The following is a 25,938-nucleotide window of genomic DNA, read 5'->3' on the forward strand; positions in this document are numbered from 1 at the left end:
TTCACTTATAAAATGGGAAACAAGTGGTTACAAAGGAAATAATTTACTCAAAACAAGTTAATAAATTTAACCAAAAGGTCACTAATAAGTCAGTTTTGTCTCCCAGTGTTTTAAGTTTTTACACTACAAACCAGACCAAAAATACTTGGGAAATGTTTGTTTTTTTGCAGTGAACAAGTCTGGAAATTACATCCAGTGTTTGTCAGATTTTGGCGTCCTTCTATGCTGATGATGGTGTTATTATACATTTTTGTCCGTCATTAAAAATAAGACATTTTTCCCATGTTATAAGTTACTTGTAAGTTATTTTATTTAGTGTCATTTTCTCTAAAAACTAGACCAATATTACTTGGTGAAGTTTTGTGTTTTTACAGTGAATGAGGTTTGAACATGGATCACTCCTGATCTGGATCATTTCACTCTGAGTGAAACGAAACCATTTTACGATCATCTCTGGATCTGATCCTCATCCGTCTCGTCTGGCAGGAGGAAAGTCTTCAGGATGAACGTTTTCTTCCTCTTTCTGCTCGGGTGAGGCTCCACAGGTTGATGACGTTCTGCTGTACTCAACCTGTGGAATAACCCTCTGCCTCCTGGTTCTGAAGGTGCTGGACGGTCCAGTCAGAACCTGACCGACGGTCGGTCCGTTTCTCCATGGTGTTCAGCGATGGAACTCACCTGCTGGTCGACGTCAGGAGAGAAACGACGAATTTCCTTCCTCTGAGAAACACGACAGCAGGTACAGAAACCAGTAACAATCCACAAACACTCAAATATCAGCTGGTATTTTAATTAATTCATGTATCTTAGTTCACTTGAAATAAGACGAAACTCACAAATAACTTTTCATCAAGACGTAGGAGAATGTTTTAAGTCAAGATCGACTGGCAGACATTTACATTTTACGAAATATTTATCCACTTTAATAGTGAAATAATCTGTCAGTTGAACTAGAACTGAACTTAATGCTAATTAGGAAAATATTATCTTTAAATACATAACCTAGAATCTGCTCTAGGCGTTCCTCAGGGTTCAGCGCTTGGCCCACTGTTATTTTATCAACATTAATCACTACCATGAGGATTTTATTGGACTATAGTTGAACTACAAGCATAAAAGATCATAATTTTGTTACTATGGTTATAAGCTGTTGTTAAATAAAGGTGAAATGAACCATAAAATGAGCTGCACCGTAAAAACAAAATCTAATCTAAACTAACTCAGAAATAACTTTTAGTAAAGATATAAAACTTTGTTTTGAGTCAATAATTCCTTGATATTGATGAAAAAGTTTTACTTCCACTGGCAGATTATTTCACTTATTAAAAACTATTTTACTATTTTGTTTAAGAAGATCTCCCCCCTCGTCTTCAGGTCCGTCCATTCAGATTTTAAGGTCCAAACGTTCCTCAGAGGATCCAGAGTCGCCTCGCCTGCTGGTCTGCCTCCTGAAGGGACTGACCTCGCCCTGGCAGCAGGTCCTCTGGTGGATCGATGACACGCCGGTGACATCAGCAGGTGCTAAAGGGCCATGGATGAAGTCAGACTGGGGCTACAGCGCCACCTCAGTGTGGGAGGTGTCAGCTGCAGCCTGGAAGCCCTGGTCTTCCTACTGGTGTGGAACGATCCAAAATGGCGGAGTTTATAGACAGAGAGTCTGCTCAGAGGACTGACTGCTACTGGATTTCACTGCTAGCTGCTAACTCCTTAAATCTGAAATTATTAACTGTGTGGATTAGACGACAGGTTCAACATAAAGTGGAGTTTTAGGCTTTTACTTATCAGGAAATAATACAAATGATCTGGTTTTTACCAAGTTCTGAACTAATTTCAGCAGCAAAAACAAAAGATTACAGAGAAACCCCAAGGTTTGGCCCCACCTTTGAGGTGTAGCTCCTCCCCCTTTCAGCTCCTTCAGACTAGCCAGCAGCAGTTAGCAAACAGCTGCAGAGCTCATTATAGGAGCTGCTGCTCAGAGCAGCGCTGGTAAAGATTTTAAAGGGTTAACAGAGGAACCATGTTGGGACGACTTCCTGTAGGCGGAGCTTCAGAAAGAGCAGGAGCTTCTTAAAGAGACAGAGACCCAATTTCAAGGTATTAAATTGGAACATTTTTCTTTCTTGCATTTTGTGTTTACTTAGTATTGAATTTGATTCGTATTTAATTTGGTTTGATGACCTGAAACACTTCAGTGTAACAAACATGCACACAAAAATAAATCAGGAAGGGGGCAAACACTTTTTCACACCACTGAATTATTCTATACATTATTATTATTGCCCATTTTGTTACTTTTGTAGCATTGATGCAGCTCCTGTTGGTTAAATTGATGTTTTGCTCTGACTGTATATGATGTCATGGGAAATAATTTGTTTTGGATGTGAATAAACTGAACTGATGGTGTTTGACTGGAGAAAGAAACCCGAGAAGCAAAGAGGTGATTTCTATCAGCTAATCTTTACTTTTACACCTGAAACATCCTGCAGGATTCAAACCTTCTGCTCCTATTGTTTCATCAGATATGACCAACAGAAGGTAAATAATACATGCAGAGATACACATGTAACAGCTGACACTGTTACACTGCCACTTATATGTGTGTCATTCTTCAGATTTTAAAAGTAATGTACATTTTACTCATCAAACACAAAACAGTGTTTACAGTTTAGCCCCGTTTGGTTGATGGAAGCAAAAATATTCATGTTTTTACAGAAGAGTATAGATGTTGGTCTAATATACAGTAACATGCTTTGACTGGGTTTGGTTTACACACACAGACGTTCCTGTTCAGGTTCATGCAGCGGCGACACAAACAGGTTCTGTTCTCACCGGGAGGTTTAAAGAGGAACCGAACCCAAAACATCCAACTTTACGACCTAAAGCTGTTCAGGAGCTCAAACTGTGACTGAAATATGAAATAAAAACATCTTCATCAGAGAACACTGATCCCATTCAGAGGATTTAGTTCAGACATTTTTAGATTTTAATTCACTTTCTGGACTAAATTCTGCAGCTAACAGCATCCTGATTCTGTAGCTGTTGCCTTTCACGGAAACATTCTGGTTTTTCCTCACATGGTGACGACTGTTTGGTCATTTTTATTCTTTAAACCAAAGATTAAAAGAAAACATTTTTATCACCTTTGGGGAAATGTGAGTGTGGAGGTTTGGTTCCTCTTTAAATAAAAAGTTTGTCCTTTGATGGCAGGTTTATATACAGTAGCTGAGACAGAATCAAAAAGAATAATATGAATAAAAAAATAAAACAGAGATATTTTCCATTTGGAGTCGTCTTTCAGTAGGTTAACAGCTGTGGTTTCATAAATAGGGAACTGATGCTTCTATGAGCAAAAAACTGCATGAAATTAAAATGAGTGATATCTTTTAACAGCTTGTCCTCCTGACCAATCAGATTGCAGCAGCTGTACCATGAGGTGCCAAACAAACATGTCCGCCGGATGCAGAACGAATGAAAAACATTCCTCACAATTCACACAAGCAGCGCCGATTAATACTGTCAATAAAACATAATCAAAATCAAAGAGATTATTGGATTGTTGGGTGATAAGCAGTTATTCCCAGTTAGCTGAAGCTAAAGTTGAGGTGGTGAAATCAATGACAAGACCTGTCGGTTCTCTGCATTGCTGCATCTTCTCATATTGTTTTGTCTTTTCAGGTGAGGCTGGAATCACCCAATCAGAAGCTGCAGTTAAAAGCCGATTTCAGTAAAATTTTATGTTTTTATAGTATTTTTATGCTTAGTGTCACATTGGATTACAGTAAATCCATTCAACAGAACATGTCAATGCATCTAATGTCTGACACTTACAGATATTGTTTCTCAACCATCGTAGGCATGTTGGATGTTAGCCTATCTGAGGCTAATGCTAGCCTATCAGTGCTAACAGCCCTGATAGGCAGTCACAGACTGGAAGCAGGTCATCCAGTCTGTGACCAGACGGGGCCTGCTGGTCACCAGCACCTCCAAAGATAAACAAGTAAATACTCTCATTAGCCAGCGCTGGCCGCTCAGTTACCATCGTTAATCAGATTAGTAGCTAGCTTCACAATGAATATGGCCAACTTCGACATCATGTAGCCACTGCTGGGTGTGCAATATTCTTCATTTTTGAGACCTCAGTTATGGTTGCCACCAAAGTAAAGACCTGCATGAACTCCACATGAACAGAGGAATGTGTTCCCTCAGCCTGGCCTGAGAGGGAACACACCTGGCCTAAATATTCAACCAGGACTTTGATTTGCTGCCACCACAATGGTAAACCTCCAGGAATGCACTATGGGAGTTTTATCCAGGCTCAAAACAATCAGAAAACTCCGTCTTTCAACAATATGCAGCAACACTATTCTCCATTTTGTCTTTTGATGTAGTTTTAATCTGATGTGTAGGTGACCTAACAAATATGATTGGATATTTTGTCATGTTTAACAGCCGTCAACATATAACTTTTTAAAATATAACTTTGTCCCAGATATATCTCCAGTCAGAGGATACTACAACTTTTTAAAGTCACGTTCAACATAGTCAACATTCATCATATAATATTTTTTCATAACTGTTTAGGTTTTCCATGATATGCTATCTGAAAACCATTTTAGCTATAATGCTAATTTTAGCCTTCCTCCAGTCAGTGAATACTACAGCTTTTTAAAGTCGTTCAAAATAGAACTTTTTTATAAAACTGTTTAGCTTGTAGCTTAAAAATAAACACGTTAGCTAGAACAGTGTTTCCCAACCCTGTCCTACATGTTTTACAGGTTTCCCTGCTTTAATTTAATGTGCCCGATTCAACTGATTGCCATTCAACAAACACCTGTTAATCAGTCATCAATTCAAATCAGCTGGACTGAAGCAAGAAAACACCTAAAACTAAAACAGTGAGCCTTGAGGACCAGGGTTGGGAAACACACACAGCCTATGTTGACTAAACATAGATGCTAAAATACTAGTTTTAGCTAAAATTAAAACGTTAGATAAATCTGCTCGATATAGCTCAACTGCTGTGATCTAATCTGCTGTAACCCCGCTGAAGGATGCTCAAAGGATATGGTGATATTTGGACTGTCTCAGCCACCGTACATAACAAAGTGCAGTTTCAGGTTAGTCTGTTTGCCTTATCTAGTCATTTTCTTTCTGGAACTTTCTGCATTGATTGGTTTTACTCTGGAAGCCCCTGTACAAAAACGAGGTAGAGCGTGTGGTTTCAGATCCGATGAAAGGGTTTGATTTTCAGCAAACATTAATTTTTTGTCTTTTCTGGGGAAAGTTTTGAACAGTGAACATGTCTGGGCTCACGTTGAGCATAAAGATGTCAGTAATAACTGGTCTAAGACCAAACTAGAGTATGTACAGTGCAAACAGGAGCATCGATATCGCTGATAAAGTGTAAACAACACGTTTTACGAAGCTCACAAACACGATTTACCTACCTGAACGCTACAAACTGGAGCTACACGATCAAGTCATGCAGCTGCAGAGTTGAGTCTGCAGGCGTCTTCGGTAAAGAGTAGAAACGATTAGAAAAAAAAAGTCCCGCTTCTTCTTCTTCCAACATAAAAGTCTGCGCATGCTCCGAAGTTGAAGAAGCTGGAAAACTCCAGAAATCCAGCAGCTGTCCTTGTTCCTAATTTTAATGATACAATCAGTCCGCCATGTTCAGGCAGGAGAGGAAGAGGAGGGAAAATAACTCGGTTTGTAGAGTTAAACATTTGAAGGAAATGTTTTTGAGAGTAACCGTTTATCTGAGATGTTTGTGTTCAGTTAAGAGCGCAGGAGAAAGCTACTCCTGCTTTTTAGTTTAGTTTTCTTTACTCCGATATTATAATTTGGTCGCTTTTTCTAAGCTAAACGCCAAAATGAAAACCGTTTCAGTAAAGTTTCAACTGTCAAGAAGTTACCATGGCGACAGCCCGGCTTCATCTTCCTTTAATGGTGGTTGAGAAGGTGCTTTACCGCCACCTACTGAACTGGAGTGTCAACAGGAGGTAAACGACAAAAAACAACAACTAATGCTGTAAAATCTGTTTAATAATTCAGCTAAATTCTCTTAGTAAAAGCAGATCGGCTTTGAAAAGCAATTTAGCTTCCAACTGAGATATTTTTATCTCATTGGCAACCGTTCCCGTCTATCAAAGCAGGAAAGTTGACAAAGTCTGGCTTTTAATGATTAAAAAATTTGGAGCAGAAATTTTAATGTATTTTTTCAAATGAACAAAGGCCTAAAGGTAAAAGTACACGTCCATTATGACTTAGCTTTTATGATTTACTGGTTTTTCTGGTCTTTTTAAGCATTTAAGTTTGTACCACTTCTGTTTTTGTTATTTTTAACTTAAATGTGTTTCTGTGTCTCACTTTCAGTCTTTTTGCTGAAACAAGGTGAGGTTCAGTAACGTCTATATTATTAATGAGCGCGCTTTATGAAATCTACTGCGTAGTCGTTTCATTCAACATTAAATAAAATATACTGTTATTAACACACCATCAAATATGTACATTTCTCCATGAACTAAAGCAAAAGTAAATATAGGTTCATATTTATTTTGTTAATCTCAGATTAATTTATTTAATAAAATAAAACCCCATCAATAAATAAGTAACCTATGATTAACAAAATAAGTTTTTTCTTTTTCTGTTTTTTCATTTCATGGGGACTTGCATCTATTTGATCCAGTATTTATGAATTTTTACTAATTTTAACATTTTAATTCATTAAATTGTAAATGAAGCATTTATTAATATACTTTCTAACATGAGCGTATGCAAATGTTTTAATTAAAAGGAAAATTAGTTGTCACCATAATTTCAGTAAGTGGTTTGAATTCAGATTTTTTGGACTTATTTATTCATAATTTCGTTTTGTAGCTCAAACCTGAACTGAGCGATGGTTTAATGCATCACGTAGAGTTGAATTGTGTATTTTTGCCTCCGGCTCTCAACTGAACACATTCATGAGAGTAAACATCTAAATCAGTCTGTGTTCGCCTAGAAATGCTGAACATCTCCTGTAAAGCAGTCATAAACTAAAGACCGTAGCGTTTCCAAACACGTGGTTCTGCAGCCCGAGAACGGTACAATCAGATAAGCAAAGTGGAAGTTTTTCTTAAATGAGATCCAAACTCTCTGGACGTCAACAGGAAGAGCCAGAAAACTGAAATCCAGAGGCCTGCTGTCTTTTACATTAATGTTTTTACAGGAAAATATTCTCTGAAATCCTTTTTTTGTCACCCAGATCTTCAATCTGAGCCGGAAAGTGTGAAAAATAGCTCAGCCTCCTGATCTCCAGGTTTACATTCATTCCAGGAATCCTCCACAAAAATCCTTATTTATGTTTAAATATGCATCCAGTCATGTCTGATATTAGCTCTTTTGTCTTCTTTCAGTCCTCCAAACCAACCATTGGCTTTAGCTCCGCCGTTAGCTAGCTAGCCAAACAGTCCAGTGAACCTCCGGCAGAGGCGTTTATAAATTTACACAAACAGTCAGTTTGGTCCCAGATCACCAACTGGGATGTTGGTAAAAGACGACTGGAAGGCGGAACTGTTGGGTTTGTTGTTGTGAAGCGTTCACTGGCAGGGGGCGGCCTTGGTGCCAGGCTCCGCCCCCGGCGTGAAGCCGTTGCTGAGGTTGTTGGGACTGGAAGGCGAGCCCAGCGGCGGCGTGGCCTCGCCTCTGTGGACCGACTCGATGACGGAGCAGCTCTTCTGCGGCAGCCGGGGTTGGACCAGCATCGACTTGGGGATGACCGACGCTTGTCGGAGGCCGTCGGTGCGCAGCGGCGGTCTGACGAGGACGGGGCCTGTGGGTGGAGCTTCAGAGCTGGGGGGGTTAGGACTACAGGGAGGGGAGGGGCTGGCTGCGCTCTGATTGGCCAGCGTGGACTCGTCGTTTTGGGGAACCTGCTGGTCTGGGGGCGGGGCCTCTTTTTCATCGGGGGCGGAGCCTGCTGACTCAGGAGGTGGGTCTTGTTGCATGCTGCTCTGCCTGGAAGTCCCTGAGCCAGGCATCTCGCAGCTGTCGGTGCGACGCCGGGATCCTTCGTGCATCCTGCTGGTGGCTACAACAGCCTTCATGGCAGCCTGAGGACGGAAACGCAGCGAGACGGATTATTAAACGCAACATGTAGCACGATTTCCCCAGAAAACATCCCAAACCTGGAGATAGGAGCCCTGAGGCAGCAGCCCACCAGGTTTAAAAAATATGTAGTTACATTAAGTCAGAGGAGCACAAGCTGGCATCATAATTAGCATGTGAAGCTAGTATAAAACCTGCATAAAACTATTTCCAATAAGACAAGTCTGGTGGCCTCCAGTAGCATCAATATTAGTTTTTCCTGCTTTCATTTCATTTATTGCCTGTTCTTTAGAAAATACATTGTGTGTTTGTTTATCTCTCTCTAAAAATAAGTTCCTAGGCCCCAATGAGATTTAACTTTGTAAATATATAAAGTGTCTTAAAACACTTACAGGTTTTTAAAGCCATTATACCACAGTATTAACTTTGTTAACCTTAAGTTTGCGCCTGGCGTTGAACTCCTGCAGTTTCCTCTGAGTCGTGTCCATGTGGGAGAAGCGGGCGGCTTTGCCCAGAACCCAGGGGTGCTGCAGGGCCTCCCGGACGCTGAGGCGCTTGTGAGGGTCCAGAACAATCAGCTTACTGACCTGCAGGAGAAACAACAACAGATTCTCAAAGGAGAAGCTCAAACTTTTCCATCCATCTAGTAGAGAACAGGTGAGAGGCAGCAAAACGTGTTTCATCCCTTCATCTGACCAGCCAAGGCCTTCACACACCAGGGAGGAGGAACATTTATCTTAATCGTTGTTAAACTATGGCGCCCCCTAGTGGACATGGGAGTTCATGCAGCATCTTTAGTACTGAAAGTTTTCTGCTCCAATAGAATATTTTTTCCAGTATGCTAATATCCTGTTAGATAAATAATAAAGTCATCTGACGGTTTTGATTTGATAGTTTTCAGTTTTGGCAGTCTGAATGTTTAAAGAGCCGTTTTCATGTTCAGGCCCATCAAACGGTTAACAGATCGATTTTAGATCAGTTTCTGCAGCGAGTCGAGTGTAGAAACATGTTTCTCTTTAAAGGTGCATTTATATGAACACTGCAAAAACACAAAATGTTACCAAGTATTTTTAATCTAATTTCTTGTTCAAATGTCTTGAAATGAAACAAAACTCACCAGTAAGTTTTCAGCAAGAAATATGAGTTTATTTTAAATCATTAATTCTGCCTGTGAAACTGGTCATTTTTAAAATCTACATTAAGGAATTATTGAGTTATGAACCTCCTATCTTGTTGAAAAGTTTCTTGTTACATTTTGTAAATTAGTTTTGTCTTATTTCAAGTGTTTTAAGATATTTGAACCAGAAACTAGATTAAAAATACTTGGTAACATTTTGTGTTTTTTCAGTGTAATTTTAGACATTTGTTATAATGACTGGACAGTAAACACCAAATTGCTAATTTATTGTGAGCGAATGCAAAAGAATAAAGATTTTCCGACATGTGGCCACTAGGGGGCTCTATAAAAAAAGTCCTCAAAGATTTAAAATTCAGTTTTGTTGGAAAATGTGAGGAACTCACCAGATCCTTGGCGTTGAGGGAAACGTCGTCCCACCAGGGAGACACAAACTCGTAGTCGCAGTTCAGGATGCGGCTGTACATGTACTGGTCGCCTCGCGGGTCAAAGAACGGCTCAAAGCCGCAGAGCCTGCAGGACAGGAAGCAGAACTTTACAGCTGGCTGGACGTTTCCTCCGGCCGTCACACAGAGTGAAAACTCCCTGGATTATTGAGCCGTTTGTTAGGTCACCAGGGGTCAAACTCCAGGTCACCAGGGGTCAAACTCCAGGTCACCAGGGGTCAAACTCCAGGTCACCAGGGGTCAAACTCCAGGTCACCAGGGGTCAAACTGCAGGCCTCTAGTCGCTGTCCTGCAGGTTTTAGATGAGCCTCAGGTACAAAACCCTGGAATGAAACGGCTTCATGACCTCCTAATTGTTTGGATCGGTTCTCCAGAACCTTAATGACCTCATTATCCTGTCCAGGTGCAGCAGAGGCTCAACTAAAGGTTTCAGGGCAGCGGGCCCCCAGGACTGGAGTTTGACACCTGTGGTTTAGACTGTCAAAATTTAACAGCAATAATTTGGGTTATTAGAGGATTAATTTTTAAGTAATATTTTCACCATTCATTTATAAATATGAGTGTTTCAGACTTAATATTTAATTACCAAGCTTCATGAAGTTTGCTTTAACTATTTAACTTGGAGCTAAATATAATTATAAATAGTGAGCAAGCTAAACATTTAGTTCCAACATGAGTTTTTAAAGGGGTTTGCAAAACCCAGCTTTTATTTTGAAAGTCCACTATAGGTAAGGGAATTTGCATTTTAGCTAAATATTTAGCTTATGGTTAAATATGTCGTGTCAAACTACAGATTTAGCTCACTATATAAATATTAGTTTGATAACCGAATATTTAGCTTGTTAATTAAATATGTAGTTTCAAACGGTGATATTTAAAAATGTGTAAATAACTGAAATAATCCTCTAAATGTTTTCCTTTTATGACTGGGTGGATTATGATCACAATTTATTCATAAAAAATTCAACCGCTCATGTATATTTGTTGAGCTCATATGGAATAAACTATTAATTTATTTCATGGTTTTTCACAGGGTGTCCAAACTTTTTGTCACGTCGGTTGGCCAAAATCATTCAGTCAAAAGTACATTAATAAAATAATGACACATTTTGTAGGAAAGCGAAATTATCAACTGAAAAAGGATTTTTGATTCAGATTTTTTTTTTTTAAAGTGACTCCCAGTCAGAAAAGTCTGGAAATAAATTTTGACCGACGGTCCCTGAATGCATCGTCAGGCTCCTTTAGAGCTACTTAAAGTCTCTGAATAGACATGGAGGAGATGTTCCGGTTCAGCCGTGTCAGCTGATGATGAATCAGTGTGTGTGCGTGTGTGCACGTGCACGCGGACTCACAGGATGTACAGGATGACGCCCACTGACCACATGTCCACCTCGGGGCCGTAGGCATTTCCCCGCAGAATCTCTGGAGCTGCAGGCAGACGAGGCGGTTAGCGGTTAACAGTTAGCAACTAGCGGTTAGCGTCCAGATGGCCGACAGACGCTCAGGCCAGGAGGTCTGAGAAATCCCACAGAGCAGGGGCTGCAGCAAACGCATCGCCGCCCACCTCCACATGTCAGCCACACAGACTGATGGAAACATTAATTCAACTCAGAAAGTGTTTTATTTCTGATTAAGGATCAATAAAAGTGGGATTTTAATGCAGAATATTCTGATCTACACCAGGGTGTCCAAACCTTTTCTAACATATCAAATCCAAAGGAAAAAAACAAAACTGAGCATGAAATATTTTTTTAAAAGTCAGATTTTATTTTACAGTAATCGAATGTGTTTCCAAAAATTATACTCAAGTAATAGTAACGCTACTTCTACATATTTTTATGTTGAAGTAGTAAAAATATGTTGACTTTACTTTCCAAATAAAAGTAAAAATGTATCCGTCCAAGAAATGATTCAATATGATTTAAGAAATATTTGGTATAAAGTCTATTGAAGTGCTGATTAACTGATCAAATTATCAATCATTTAATATCAAAAATTACATCATCAGACGGACAAACTATAAAGTAATTATTTTATTTCAAAGACTAAAATGACAATAATTCATATAAGTAACAAAATTAGAAAAAGAAAATGTTTCCAGATCATTTTCTTTCATTAAAAACTTCTGAAGCTTTAACAGAAGCTGCAGGTCTGAGTCTGGATTCTGTTTGTTTTTCATTCAGTGGGCAGAAAATACAGAAATTTACTCAAATAAGAGTAGAAATACTTCATAATTAAATTACTAAACTAAAAGTAATAAGTGCAGTGTAGTAAAAATACTCCTGAAAGTACACTTTAAATAAAACTTACTAAAATAAATGTAACCAGTTATATTCTCTGAAAGAGAATATAAAGCTGAAAAAGTGGATTTGACGTTACTGTCCCTTTAAGAGCCACCCTGATAATTGAAAAAAAAATTAAAATCTGAACAAAAATCAGCATGAAGGTTTTGAGTGAAAGGAAGTGATTCAGAGTTGGGATCAAACATGGCTTCCTGCAAACCTTCCCAGGTTTCAAACTCTGACAACATTTTTCCCGTCAACAACTTGACGTGTCGCCTTTTACTCACCGCAGTAACCCGGAGTCCCGCAGACCGTCTTCATGGTGACCTGGTCGTCGATGATTTTGGAAAGGCCGAAGTCGGCTGTGAGAAAGGAAAACGTTTGGAGTCACAGGAACATATTCTTTAAAAGTGGAATCCAGTTTTTATTTTGGGCTGTGAGAAGAATGTGTTTCTCTGCAGGAGGCGGCGTGAGCTAGCTAGCAGTGTGAGCTAGTTAGCAGTGTTAGCTAGCAGTGTTAGCTAGCAGTGTGAGCTAGCTAGCAGTGTGAACTAGCTAGCAGTGTGAGCTAGCTAGCAGTGTGAACCAGCAGTGTTCACTAGCAATGTGAGCTAGCAGTGTTAGCTAGCAGGGTTAGCTAGCAGCAGTGTGAGCTAGCAGCAGTGTGAGACAGCAGTGTTCACTAGCAATGTGAGCTAGCAGTGTGAGCTAGCAGCAGTGTGAACCAGCAGTGTTCACTAGCGATGTGAGCTAGCAGTGTTAGCTAGCAGTGTGAGCCAGCAGCAGTGTGAGCTAGCAGCAGTGTGAGCTAGCAGCAGTGTGAGCTAGCAGCAGTGTGAGCCAGCAGCAGTGTGAGCTAGCAGTATTAGCTAGCAATGTGAGCTAGCCAGTCATGTGAGCTAGCCAGCCGTGTGAGCCAGCTAGCAGTGTCAGCTAGCGGAGCGGCGCTCCTCCGTCTGTTCGCCAGCGGCTCGGCGGCCATCTGGACGCAGACGGGCTCCTCCACCAGCCAGCCTCTGGTCCTCAGGCTGAAGCACGGCGAGATGTTAATTATTTAACAGTTTTACTGAGAGCTGTGTTTATTTTTAGAGAGTGAAGGTAAGCCCTGCCGCTGCATAATAAGCTGCTAGTTTGTGGATTTTACCTCATTATGATTTAATTTGATCTCCATAGCAGCAGGATTTCTGCAGCCACCGTAGCGTTAAAATCCGTTCTAGATTTTTAAATCTAAATAACACAAATTTACTGACAAACCCTCATTTTTACTACAGTTTCCATCTGATAGAGTTGATAAAACGGCTGGTGTTCTCCAGGGCTCTGTCCTTGGATCACTTCTTTCTCTTAAATAAATATCACATCATTTCACAATTTTAACATCCATCTTTACGCTGATGACAAAGTTCATGTTGACTGGACCTGTCACAATAACAGACAATAAACTATAGACATTGTGATAAACGATAATGTTTCTGTTTTAAGATTGTTTTCAGGTGCTGCATTGAAAATGGAATAATAAAATCTTATCTTCTCAAAGATGAAGAAACTCCAAACTGGAACTGGAAGAAATTTTTAATATTGATCAGCGCTAAACATTTGTTTTCCCACAGAAACTCACACACACAAATACACAGTCTTCTCTAATTCCTTCCATCTTGGTTTTATAAATAATTGTTTTTAGTTTTATAAAATGTAGTTTTCATGTAGATGAAAAACCAAGATGAATAAAAATGCATCAGTTTTCCCAGATATTCAGCTTCATGTGGACTGCTTCGTTTGTTCACTTTGATTCATTATCTTTTATCTGCTGGTTTTATTTTACTACTAGACATGTCGAAGTGTTTACTGACTAATAATCGGTGTGTGTGTGTGTGTGTGTGTGTGTGTGTGTGTGTGTGTGTGTGTGTGTGTGTGTGTGTGTGTGTGTGTGTGTGTGTGTGTGTGTGTGTGTGTGTTGTTACCGATCTTGAGCGGCGCGTCCAGCGACAGGTCGGCGTACAGCAGGTTCTCCGGCTTCAGGTCACGATGGACGACCCCGTTACCGTGCAGATACTGAAACACAGAGAAACATCTTCAGACGCGGCGGCGGCGGCGGGAACACGACGTCTGGGCTGCTGGAGGATTCTGGGAGGATTTGGGAGGAACCGACGTCGAGACGGTTTGGATCCAACCTGAAAGGTTTTGACACGTTCAGGTAAACGGCTGCCACACCTGGACCTCTTTCTGTCTGAGAACGAAAGGCAGCAGCTGCTGACATCAAAACACAAACAGTTTCTCTGAGATTTTACCTGCTCAGGCATCCGGCTGATTTTTTTTCTTTACTCTAAGTGACGCCTACAAAACTTTATTTTAGTAATTATTTCTAATTGGGTCACGTTTTCTGGGCTTTCAGGTTTCTGGTTTATGTTTTATTTCAAAAGGGATTTATTTATTATGCTAAATTTAGATTTAGCATAATAATAAATATTTTATACTTCCATTTGGGTTTCCGCTGTTTCTAACATCATTATCATTAAGCATTAAAAGCCCAGCCTGTTACCTAGCAACAAGCTGAGCTCCAGCACGTTTGGTCAGCTGTATTCACTGTACAATGGCTGCAGGAAAAGACAAGAGTTTTGTTGTTGACTTGTCATCCAGAAACCACTTTCTGCGTTCTTGTTGGTTGTGCAGGAGGCTCTACTTTTGCTTTTCAAAGATGTGCTGGTTAACATGTTGGTTTTATGCTGCAGATCTCAGCTGCTCATCATTTATTTGAAGTGATTTTTTTCTGGTAATTATTTTCCACTCAGAAGCTGCTGAACATTTTCTGGATCTTTTCTCGTCTGTCTGTGAAATTTGGCTGCTGCTGCTGTTCTGGCTCCAGAACCAGAGCAGGATTATGGACTGAGCCGCGGTGGTTCTGGATGGTTTCGTCCCGGCTGCTTCCAAACGTTTCACTTTAGATTAGACTTCATCATGTTTTATCCTCTGTTGTGTTTCTCAGGATTTAAAGTGACGTTTGTTTTCATTGTGATTCTCTCTGAGAATCATTTCTGCTTCTTGTTGGATATTTCTGGGTTTTTCTAAGCTTTGAAACAGAAAATGTTTTATTTTTCTGTAAAAACAGTTCAAAATGTTTTCAAACTCCTAAAGACTAAACCTCACAGGATTCTCCTTTTTATGTCTGATTATGTTTCTGACCAGCCAGCAATGAACCTAATTAGATGTGGGAGGTTTATTTTGTTAATATTCTCTTGCTTCTGTCCTCATTTTTTTAAAATATGCTGCAGGCATCAAAGGCGACATCAAAAGATAATTTCCACGAATCTAATTAATTTTTCTCGTCCCAGAAGGATTAAAGTCGTCGCCTCCATGTTGGGAAGCGGCTATAAAAAGATGCTGTTGTGGTTTTTTTGCTGCAGATTAGCGCCACACTCACAACAAACATAATGGCAGAGTAATCCCAACACACACACACACACACACACACACACACACACACACACACACACACACACACACACACACACAACAAGCCTGCACACGCAGAAACACACACACATACATAAAGAGGCGTATGTTTGGTAAATGTAGGTCAGCTGTGGTCGCAGTGTGTGTGTGTGTGTGTGTGTGTGTGTGTGTGTGTGTGTGTGTGTGTGTGTGTGTGTGTGTGTGTGTGTGTGTTAATCCACTCTGGTTTTAATCTGTTGAGCAGCAGGATGGAAGCTGCTGTTACATAAGAACGGTGCTGCAGCTACCAGAACGGTGCTGCAGCGGCGGCGGCTGGTTTAGGCTCCGCCCACATTTACAAGCTGTTTATTTCGCTCTGTTTGACTTTTATCTATACAGGATGAATCTCATTGAGAAATAAATTAGCAACCTGTCTCAACATGACTGCTTAGCTGGATTGATTTGGAATTAACAATCAGGTTGAAACGATTATTGAATTTATTGTCAACCAATCAATTAATCGTTAATTAGAGTATACACAGAAATGCTATTTACTGTAAGAACATCACACTCTGAGCAGCAATTAAAGGAAAACTGTACAAAAAAATGACATTTTGCATTTAAGATAAAATAAACATTTTAAGCTCTTTTCTCTACGCCGTTTTTACGTAGTTAATCAATAACTGATAGAGCTCAGCTTTTCTCATGATGATTTTATTTGTATTTTTTAGCTGCAGATGCAATAAAATGTTCACCAAAATATTTACTTTTGCATATAAAAGGTTTTAATTATTTGTTTATTTGCATCTTTTGTAAAAACTTTCTATGAAAAATATGCAACATTTGCCTCATTTTTCGTCCGATTAATTGTCAGAATAATGAATTAGTCGTTAGTAGCTCTAGATTAACTAGATCAGGTAGGATTCATTATTAACGGAGCGTTTTCGCCTCTTCCCCTTCCAACCCGGCCCATTCGGGGCTGAACTCCTCCCTCCAGTTGGCTGATATTTGGCAGCAGACGCTCCCAGAAACCAGATCAGCCTCACAGACGCTCAGACGTCCCAGAGGCTTTTTAAAAGCAGAATCAAGACGTTTCTACAATCTGGAGAGAAGAAGATTCATTCTGTAACAATCATTAAACTTAATTCAGCCGCTAAAACATTTTTAAAAATCGTGACTTTCCATTTGAAAACACGACCGTAGAAAACTGGCTTCAGTAAAACTGTAACATCTACAGCCAGAGATGAACACGTTCATGAAAACTGGACGAGGATTTCAGCTGATGAAAAAATCTCTCACTGATTAGAAGCTTCCTGCACAGAGCCGGCCTAAAGCACAAGCAAACTAAGTGGCTGCTTAAAGGGCCGGTACGATTCGTTTTCCAGACACATAATACATTAAGTTATTTAGTTACTTTCAGCTGCTACAAAGAAGCCAAATATGACTTACAAGAAATTTGACTTAATAATTTAACGTGTTCAAATTGGGTCTCTGTTTCTTTAAAAGCTCCTGCTCTTCCTGAAGCTCCGCCTTCAGGAAGTCATCCCAACATGGCTCCGCTGTTAACCCTTAAACTACGTTTTTACCAGCATTGCTCTGAGAAGCAGCGCCTACAACGAGCTCAGCACCAGGTGTTTGCTAATTGCTGCTGGCTAGTCTGAAGGAGCTGAAGGGGAGACAGATAACCTGATTGGTTGTTTTGGACCAGTCAGAGCTAGCACACATTTAGCTTTCATGTTAAATGATTAGCATTTAGCACATTAAAGTCATCAAGCATTTAACCATCCAACTGCAAACGCTGAAAAAATCTGAAAAGATAAACGTCATCTTCATCATCTTCATCATCTGTCATCTTCAGAGATTCAAACCAATTTAATTGGATCTGAAGAACAAGAGCTCTGATTGGTGGAAGCAACCTGTCACTGGAACATTCATCTGTGATTCGTTTACATTCAAGATCTGATTAGGGAGGAAGAGAAAGATGGAGGGATGGAGGGATGGAGGGATTCTCTCTCTCTCTTTCTGTTTCCTGATCGTCCTTCGTTAGCCGCAGCATGCTAACCTTTAGCTAGCGTTTGTTAACTCTGTTTAGAAACATTCAGTGACTAACCAGCCAATCAGAGCAGACTTCCTGTCTCAGATTTCAGCCATGTTTCTGTTTCTGCTGCTTCTCTCGGCTTCCAGTGGAAGATAAAAAAAAGTGATTTGTCTGATGGCAGGAATCACAGCTTCCCTCTAACGCCTCTCAAAGTGTTGACGGTGTTTCATTCACACCGGCGCCGCCGTGTTGACGACCCGACGGGGCGTCGGCGCCTCACGTCTAAAAACAGGCAGTTTAAAGGTGGAGCTTGGTGTGAAACCGCGGAGGCGCCGCCCTGCTGGTGGGTGTGAGAACGCAGCGAGCCGATGATCAGGATGGGAGGAAATGAAGCTGCCAAAGCAGCAGCAGACATGAAAACTAAACTCTGAAACAATCAGCTCATGAAATCAGAACCGATCAGAGGAAACCAGTTACTGTGGATCTTATTTAGGGGGATCAGAGTAAATGGGGATAATTACAATGGGATGCCATTTAGAAAGTTACACTGTAAAAAAGCAACATGAATAATTTGGGTTTTTATCCACTTTTGACCGTATAAAATCACTGTGATATTTATTCATTTGGAAATTTGTTTCATACTTAAATATTTATGTTTTGTTTCTAAACTAAATATATTTAGCAAGTTAAACATTTAAACTAAATATTTAGCTGTTTTTCTCCCCACCAGGGGGTCTTTTTCTGGCTCTAGTGTCCCTTAAATGACAGCAGGCTGACAGGACAGAGGGGAAGACATGTGGCAAATGTCGGCTGGGTCCGGGAATCGAACCTGCGACGGCCGCGTCGAGGACTGAAGGCCTCCAAACGTGGGTCGTTCCACCGCAGCACAACCTGCTAAATATTTAGCTTTTAAATTAAATATTTAATGAGCTAAATATTTAGTTAGCAAACCAAGTATTGAATTTTTAAACTAAATATTTAGCTCATCATCTAAATATTTAGTTTGAAACTAAATAATTGATTTAGAGTTAAATACTGACTTTGTAAACTCAATATGTAGCAAATATTAAATTTCCAAACTAAGTTGTTTTTTTTAGTTTTGACATTTATAAATGAATGAATGTAAACTGATGATGATGATGATGTTTTCTGCTACAGGTTAAATAATCCAAATTATTTCTGTTCATTTTTCACTGTAACTTTTCAAACGACAACTGCATGCCACACTTTTCAGATTTTTTCTTTAAATGCAACAGCATTTCATTATTTTCTCCCACTTCACATTATGTTGGACTGTCGAATGAATCTCAGTTATAACATCATAATTCTTCTGTAACAACGTGGAACAGTTAAAGGTTTTGTGTTTCTCTGCGATGTTTTTCTGAATGTTTAGTTTGATGAAATATCTTACGGCCACGGCTTCCAGGATCTGCTTGATGACGTGCGCCGCGTCTCTCTCGCTGTAGTATCCCCGCTCCACAATCCTGCAAACCACCAGACACAAAAATAAATGCAGCTTCAGGACGCAGAGACGAGCTGATCCTGAGCAACGTCTTAAAGTCACGTCACCAGATTCTGAAGAACCTGCACAACATTTCACACCTGAACCTGCAAATGAACCTGAACCTTCCAAATAAATAAACCCAGTAAAACCAATAATTCTTCCTCTAACCCGGTTTCTAAGACTTCTGCAGTAAACTAACCATGGCAACAGAAACGGCGCCTGCAGCTGCAGGTGGAAATGAAAACAAATAAATCCGCCAACATAAAAACAAATTTAACTCACGACTCGGATCCAAACCCAGAAGTATTCATACCCCTTCCAGGTTTAAACTATTCATGTTTACCAGCATGTTTCTTCAAATGAAAATTGTAGGTAGAAAATAAAGGAGCAAACTTTCACCAAAATATCCCACATTTTTTAGAAGAAATTTTCTCATCATGAGAAATCAAAAAAAATTTAACTTAATCCCGGAAAAAAAATCTTGATATTTTCTGAGTTTCAGAAATGTCCAAGTCATTTCTAATAACTCCAGAATCTGGATCGTTTTTTATTAAAATATCTGCAACATTATCTGGCAAACATCATCAGTTACAGCTGAGCAGAGAAGCTGCATGGTGTTTCCTTCAACAGGCTGGGATACGGCCTATACAAAACATGTTCATTACATTTATTCTGCATAAAATTATTTTTGTCTGTTTTAGGGCCTTTGTCACTTTAAATCCAAATTAGTTGCTGTTGGCCACGCCCCCAACTCAATGTTTACCCTCGCATGTCAAAATGGAGGCAAGCAGATGCACAATTATACAAACGTACAACTTTGAAAAGCATTAACAGAGCCTCCTGCGCAACCAACAACAAACACTTGTCAAAAACACTTGTCTTTTCCAGCAGCCATTGTACAGTGTATACAATGCTAAAAACAGCTGGAGCGTAGCTTGGGTTGCTAGGTAATGGGCAGAACTCTGCTGTGGTTGCTAGGTAACGGGGGAGTGCCAGTCAAATGTGACTTAATGTTCTGGAGGTTTTTGAAACGGCTCATTAAATTATTGCCAAAAACAGCAGAGTGTTTTTTTAAGTGCTTGTTTTTAGAAGGAGTTGAGACTCAAACGGAACAAAGAAAACGTACAAAATGTGAATTTTGCAGATGACCTTCACAAAAGCAGGTCAGCTGAAGGTCAGTGTGTCGGCCGGGTTTCGGTCCTTACCGGTCGAACAGCTCTCCGCCCGTCACCAGCTCCAGAACCAGGGCGATGTCGGTGTCCGTCTCAAAGATCTCCTTCAGCTGGATCTGAGACACAGAACCAGTTAAACCAGTTAAACCAGTTAAACCAGTTAAAACCAGGTAAACCAGATTCCTTTAAAATCTTTAAAATCTTTCGGCTAAACTGGATTAATACGCAACCAGGATTCAGCTAATCAAATCCAAATCTGGACGAATTTGGAAAACAAATATGGAAATCCATCCATCCAGTTTTTTTTTTTATTCTTGGAACTGTAGAAAATTTCAGTCTGAAATATTTTGTGTAATCTTTAATTTACTTATAAACTGGAATAAAACCCCCTGGGAGAACTGCTCCTTTATCCAGAACGTCTCAGTGAAGAACCTTCACAGATGGACGGACTTCAAACTCTTATTAACGATTATTTTTATCACCAGAATAGATTTTTGTTTCTCAGCTGGTCTCCTCAGATAAAAGCCGTTCTGCCTTTGGAAACATTTTAACAGCGTCTTCAATCCTGGACCATCTGGGACTCAGTAACGTTGGCTCTGATAGAAACAAACTGTTACCGCGGTAACCAGAAATAACCGCTCACACTTCACGTCTCGGCAGCAACCACAAAACAACACCTCGCGCCGATCCAGAGAAACCTCAGCGACTCTTCAGCAGAACCATATGCTGCTATTTTTATCATCCAGACATGAAACCAGCCGTTCAGTCGTAACATCGATGATGTTTCTGCTGACAAACTGAAGGAATGTTGATATCGATTTTTACTGATCAAACACGGAGCGCGTTTGTGACTGAACGGTGCGGCCGGCTTTTTCTAAAAGTTACACTGTAAAAATTAACAGCAGTGATTTGGGTGATTTAGTCGGTGATTAGAAAAAATCTCTTATTCATTCATTTCTAAATTTGACAGTTTCAAAGTAACTAATTATTAAACTAAATATTTAGCTTGAAGCTAAATGTTTAGTTGGCAAACCTTCTGATCGTCATGGAAACAGAAACGGACAGAAAGATTTTCACACATTAGAAAAACATGGAAGTGAAGCTTTTATTAACTTGATCCTGGATTCTTACGATGTTTGGGTGGGAAAGACGCAGCAGGACTCCGATCTCGGTGCGTACGATCTTCTTATCGATCTGAAACACAAACAAACATCAGTAGTTATTATTTGGGTGATAATAACGTAACGGTGGATAAAGAGGTGGAACCTCCTGAAGCAGTTTGATCCATTTCTTACAGATTCCTCTGCAGATGGAAAAATTCACCCTAAGAAACCAAAAATCCTGCTGAGATTGCAGGATTACCGAGATTACCTTTATGCTGGTATTTTTAAAAACTGTTAATCTGGGTCTAAACATCAAAAGTTAAAGATTTTGCAGAACATCGAGTCCTGATGTCTCTGAAGGAAGTTTGTTTCCTCTTCTGTCGTTTCTCCAGGAATCTTTAGGAATGCCGTTCACAGAGTTCATTATTTTTATCTGATGTTCATTTTGGGGGAGTTTTTTCTTACTAAAAGACAAAATTACTATCTGGGAATTAAAGTTTAATAATTACAACCAGCTGAAACGCATTAATCAGTAGAGGATGGCTTGACGACACTTTTATTTTCAAATATTTCACAGTTCGAGGTGAGTCAAGCGTCCGATCATGTGACATCATCACAGACGTTCGATCGCTCATCATCCTCCAGACTCTTTGGAGTCCTGAGTGATTTTTCCAGAACCTGACCGTGGTCATAATGTTTCGCCTCATTTGTGCTGCTTGCTGTTAGCTTTGGTAGCTCACCGTTTTCTTCAGGACTTTGACTGCGAAGGGTTTCTGCGTCTGCTTCTCCTCACAGCGGTAAACGATGGACGTCGCTCCTCTGAAAACACAAGAAAGACTGAATTCATCTGAATCCTGCAATAGGGAAGCTCTGTGGTTCTGCTCTGGTATTAAAAACTATGAATATTATTTATAGGCAGAAAGACTTGATGGAGATCAAAACACTGATTTATTTATTTATTTGCATTTCAGAGAAAAAAAGTTCAATAAAAGAAGAAAAATTCTCAAGAAAAAGAAAATTTGTTCAGTTTGGAAATTGGTCTTCTGCTCATATAGAGGCGTGTGTGTGTGTGTGTGTGTGTGTGTGTGTGTTTTGGGGAGGTTGGTTCTGGTTTTCTGTGGGGAAAACAGATCCATTTGCGAAGCAATCACACACCGCCATGCAGGGACCTGCTTGATCTCCATGGCAACAGGACACCATGAAGCAGAGCGTGTTAGACGCCGCGGCGTTAGCTTCATGCTCACAGAGACATGATGTGTCACACAGCGGCCAATCAGAGCCAGGAAACACCGAGGCATTAAAACGGAGCAGGTCTGCACTCTGGAGACACACACACACACACACACGCACACACACACAGGGGGCGCTGCGTTCAGGCGCAACATTATCTTTAGTTTTAATTCTTCCCTTGAATGTTTTGCGTTCGATCTGTCACTACAACAAATCTCTCTGGATAAATTATAAATTATTGTTCCAGTAATGAATGTGATAAACGATAATCAGGGCCGGTCCAAACCGTTTTGGGGCCCTAAGCAGATTTTCACCTGGGCCCCCCACATCAACACGTCGCCACCAGAGCTACTGTCCTGCTAGCATTAGCATCATCTGTACTTAGCTTACATCCTGTCAGTGTTATTATAGCTGCTGATATTTGAACTCGTTATTAGCAAACTGAAGGAAATATTGGGATTTTGAAATGCAGTTATTTAAGTGTCATTTTATTTTAACTACTTAAAAGAAACATCAGCTGATAAACATTCAGTAAACAAGCTAATAACTTTAATATCTTGTATTTTTCTAACAGCAGGATGATTTAAATCTGTTGTTTATGGAAGAGTTCAATTTAATCTGGTTGGAGAGTCGGATGATCTCTGCATATTCCAAGTTCTGATGCGTTTATTATTGTTCTGCTGTCTTTACATTTCAAAAGTGGACTAAAGCAGCCCACAGAATGATGCTGCCTCCACCATGCTGGGCAGCTGCACCTACAAACATCAAGGTCAAAATCTGAATCGTTCTCATTCCTGTTTTCAGAAATAGATTGAACCGATTCCTTTTCAACAAAAACTCTTTCAGTCGCCTTTCCCAACACGCAGAAATCTACGATTCTCCTCCTCCCTGAAAACAAGATAAATTATTAAAGAACCAGGATTAATGTAAGATTCATGGCGATGATGAGTGGATAGAAACTTCTGACTGGAAAATTTATAAAATAAAACACAACCTGACATGTTTTACTGGAATCCAGATTCACCTCAAGTTTTTAACCATCTGTTCTTTTCCAACATGAGAAGAAAAGTATAATTTCTTCAGAACTTTTTTTTTGCTTATATTTGTAATTTTTATGGTTTAATTTCTGATGTTTCTCAGCTGTGAAAACATCTCCAACATGAGCAGCACTGAAATCAGCAAACTGTTTGAAACATCATGTGAAATACTGCTGAGCCAGTTAAAACAGAAGATTCATTTATTTCCTGTTTTGTGTGTGAAGTCAGAGAAACTAAAGTTGAGAAAACAAAATTATATTAACCAAATATTTCCTTAATGTTTTAAAAAAGGTTTGAAAAAGAGATTCAAATTAGACTTTTAGCATTTAAATGAAAAATGATCAAAATGAAAATATTAAATGTTTTAAAATGTCCAAAAAAATAGAGAAATAAAAACAATACAACACAAAATTAATGTTTTCTTAAATATAGATATACAGAATATAGAAGACTGAAAAACATCCGTCAGCTTCCCAGCCGTCTTCAACAGCTTCATTAGATCTATGCAGATGCATCAGTGTCTCTGTTATTAATCATATTTTTTACAAATGCACAAATATCTTTTAAACACAGAAAATTCTGACTTGAAATATTTTTGCCTGTTCTGTTGAAATATCTGGCGCCCCCGCGGTGAACACCCACTCTCTGCGACCACTTAACCAATGGTGTGTTTGGACTGTGGGAGGGAAAATATTATCACTAAAATATGAAAAAGCTAAATTATTGTTTGAAGTAGCATTAAAATGCTAATAATAGTTTCCCGTTGAAGCTCAGCTGATTGTTACCCAGCCGGTTCCGCCTCCAGCCCCCTGCCGGCTGTCGAACCTCTCCTGCGTGTTTACACCGTTAAACCCTCATTAATTCATTAACAGCCTGTTTTCCGTCTCTGCTGCGAGCAGCGAGCGGCTCTGATTCTATTGGTTCCGGCTGGACTCGGATACCCAGTAACATCTCAGGCTGGATTATGAACTTAATCCTGAATGAGGAGCGTCACATGGACCCACATGTGGCCAACTTTGGCCCGCTCAAAGGAGCAGAACAACCCGCCACTTCCCCTCCGGAACCGCCCTGAGAAACGGAGCCCAGACCTGCCCAGCTCGGAGCCCAGGCCGTAGAAGTCCTCCACCGTCCCGTCCCGCCTCGACCCGTCCACCCAGAACTCCACCGGCTCCGAACCAGGCCGGGAGGTCGGCATGATGCCAGCTGGGCTCCCCGAATCCAGCGCCAGCAGGACCAGGTCCAATAATAATTCACCAGAACCGGGAGCGGCGTAATCTGTGATTTAAATCCAGTTCGGTGAAACCCAGATTAGAGCCTCAAAAGGGGGGTTGATTCATGATCCGGACGGGTTCGAATCCAGACCAGCAGGGGGATCCGCCTGCGCCCTCCAACTCGGAACCGGGTCCGTTTAGTCCGTCTGTGGCGAGACAAACTGAAGAGGAAAAACAGAACCGAACTAGCCGGTGATGGAGCCGCGTCTTTACGCCGAACCGAAACCAGGACCGGGATGATCCAGGTCCAGATGTGTCGCAGCTTCCATCGGTTCCTCCGACCCGTCAGATGTCGGATCAGCTCAGTCCATCACCATCCTCCTCCTCCTCCTCCTCCTCCTCCGGGAATATCTCCGCGTTTCCGCCGGCTGGTCAGTCTGTCCGGAGCGCAGCGGCTCCCCGCCGGAGGTCCAGCCGAACAGAGCGATGTCAGCCCCGGGGAGAGGCCGGGTTAGAGCCAGCGAACCCCGGGCTGGCTCGGCGCGGAGAGTCGGTGTTCGGATGCTGGAGGGTTTGTGAGGCTGGCAGGACCGCTCCAGATGTCCGCTGGATCTGCGGGGAAGAGAGGATGCTGCTGCAGTCTGCATCCGAGCCGACCAATCAGAGCGCTGCACGAGCGCTGGGCCGCGCTCCCATTGGTCCGCGGCTCCGTCAGGCACGAGGCGCTCTGTCAACAGCCTAAATAAGGAAATAACCCAAATACATAAATGTACATTAGCGTGACATCTGGAGGCTTTGATCCTCTGGGAATCAAACCAGAAACCCTCACATGGTCACGTGTTCACTGCATGACTTCATCACTCCGCTGAAACCTTCATCAGCTGCTTCCCATCAGATACACATTAAAAATTACATATTAATGCAAAAGGTTAAACAGGACTCATAAATTAAGAAAAAAGTTAACATTTATATTTATTTATAGAATTAAATGTGTACTTTGTAATTATAACAGATATAAGATTAAACTAATTTAACATTTAATATTGTAGAATTGACTTTTTTTATATAGACTGCAGTTATTTCTTTATAATTTGGTCTTTTTTCTAAGAATTCTGACTTTAATTTGATAATTCAGTTTTTTTGCTTGTTTATATATATATATATATATATATATATATATATATATATATATATATATATATATATATATATATATATATATATATATATATATATATATATATATATATATATATATATATATGC

General features: G+C 40.3%; 1 protein-coding gene and 1 long non-coding RNA gene across 3 annotated transcripts; one reads left to right on the top strand and one right to left on the bottom strand.

The window, feature by feature from the left end:
* Positions 1 to 2,438: 2,438 nt before the first annotated feature.
* On the bottom strand, positions 2,439 to 25,566 carry si:ch73-60h1.1 (calcium/calmodulin-dependent protein kinase type IV). The gene is made up of 12 exons (XM_044129257.1): positions 25,502 to 25,566; positions 24,550 to 25,410; positions 21,935 to 22,013; positions 21,223 to 21,285; positions 20,125 to 20,207; positions 18,827 to 18,899; positions 13,910 to 14,000; positions 12,239 to 12,313; positions 11,022 to 11,097; positions 9,610 to 9,736; positions 8,523 to 8,675; positions 2,439 to 8,093 (listed from the first exon to the last, which is right to left on the bottom strand). The coding sequence occupies exons 2-12, from the start codon at positions 24,654 to 24,656 to the stop codon at positions 7,581 to 7,583; spliced, it is 1,440 nt and encodes a 479-aa protein (XP_043985192.1). The 5' UTR covers positions 24,657 to 25,410; positions 25,502 to 25,566; the 3' UTR covers positions 2,439 to 7,580.
* On the top strand, positions 5,914 to 11,336 carry LOC122838547. Of its 2 annotated transcripts, none has more exons than XR_006371908.1 (3): positions 5,914 to 6,002; positions 8,556 to 8,745; positions 11,024 to 11,336. It is a non-coding gene; the product is annotated as an uncharacterized LOC122838547 (long non-coding RNA). The 2 variants fall into 2 exon arrangements; XR_006371909.1 differs by having other exon boundaries at positions 5,919 to 6,002; positions 8,529 to 8,745.
* Positions 25,567 to 25,938: the final 372 nt, after the last annotated feature.

This window comes from Gambusia affinis, linkage group LG10 (genome assembly GCF_019740435.1).
Source record: "Gambusia affinis linkage group LG10, SWU_Gaff_1.0, whole genome shotgun sequence".
Taxonomy (NCBI): Eukaryota; Metazoa; Chordata; class Actinopteri; order Cyprinodontiformes; family Poeciliidae; genus Gambusia; species Gambusia affinis.

Bases quoted from the DNA above. Each gene is read 5' to 3' on its own strand.
- si:ch73-60h1.1 (XM_044129257.1), bottom strand. From the start codon at position 24,656: ATGCCGACCTCCCGGCCTGGTTCGGAGCCGGTGGAGTTCTGGGTGGAC. The intron at 21,286-21,934 runs GTGAGCTACCAA...TTTGTGTTTCAG, and splicing joins TCAAAGTCCTGAAGAAAACG to ATCGATAAGAAGATCGTACG. The intron at 8,094-8,522 runs GTTAACAAAGTT...TTCCGTCCTCAG, and splicing joins ACGCCAGGCGCAAACTTAAG to GCTGCCATGAAGGCTGTTGT.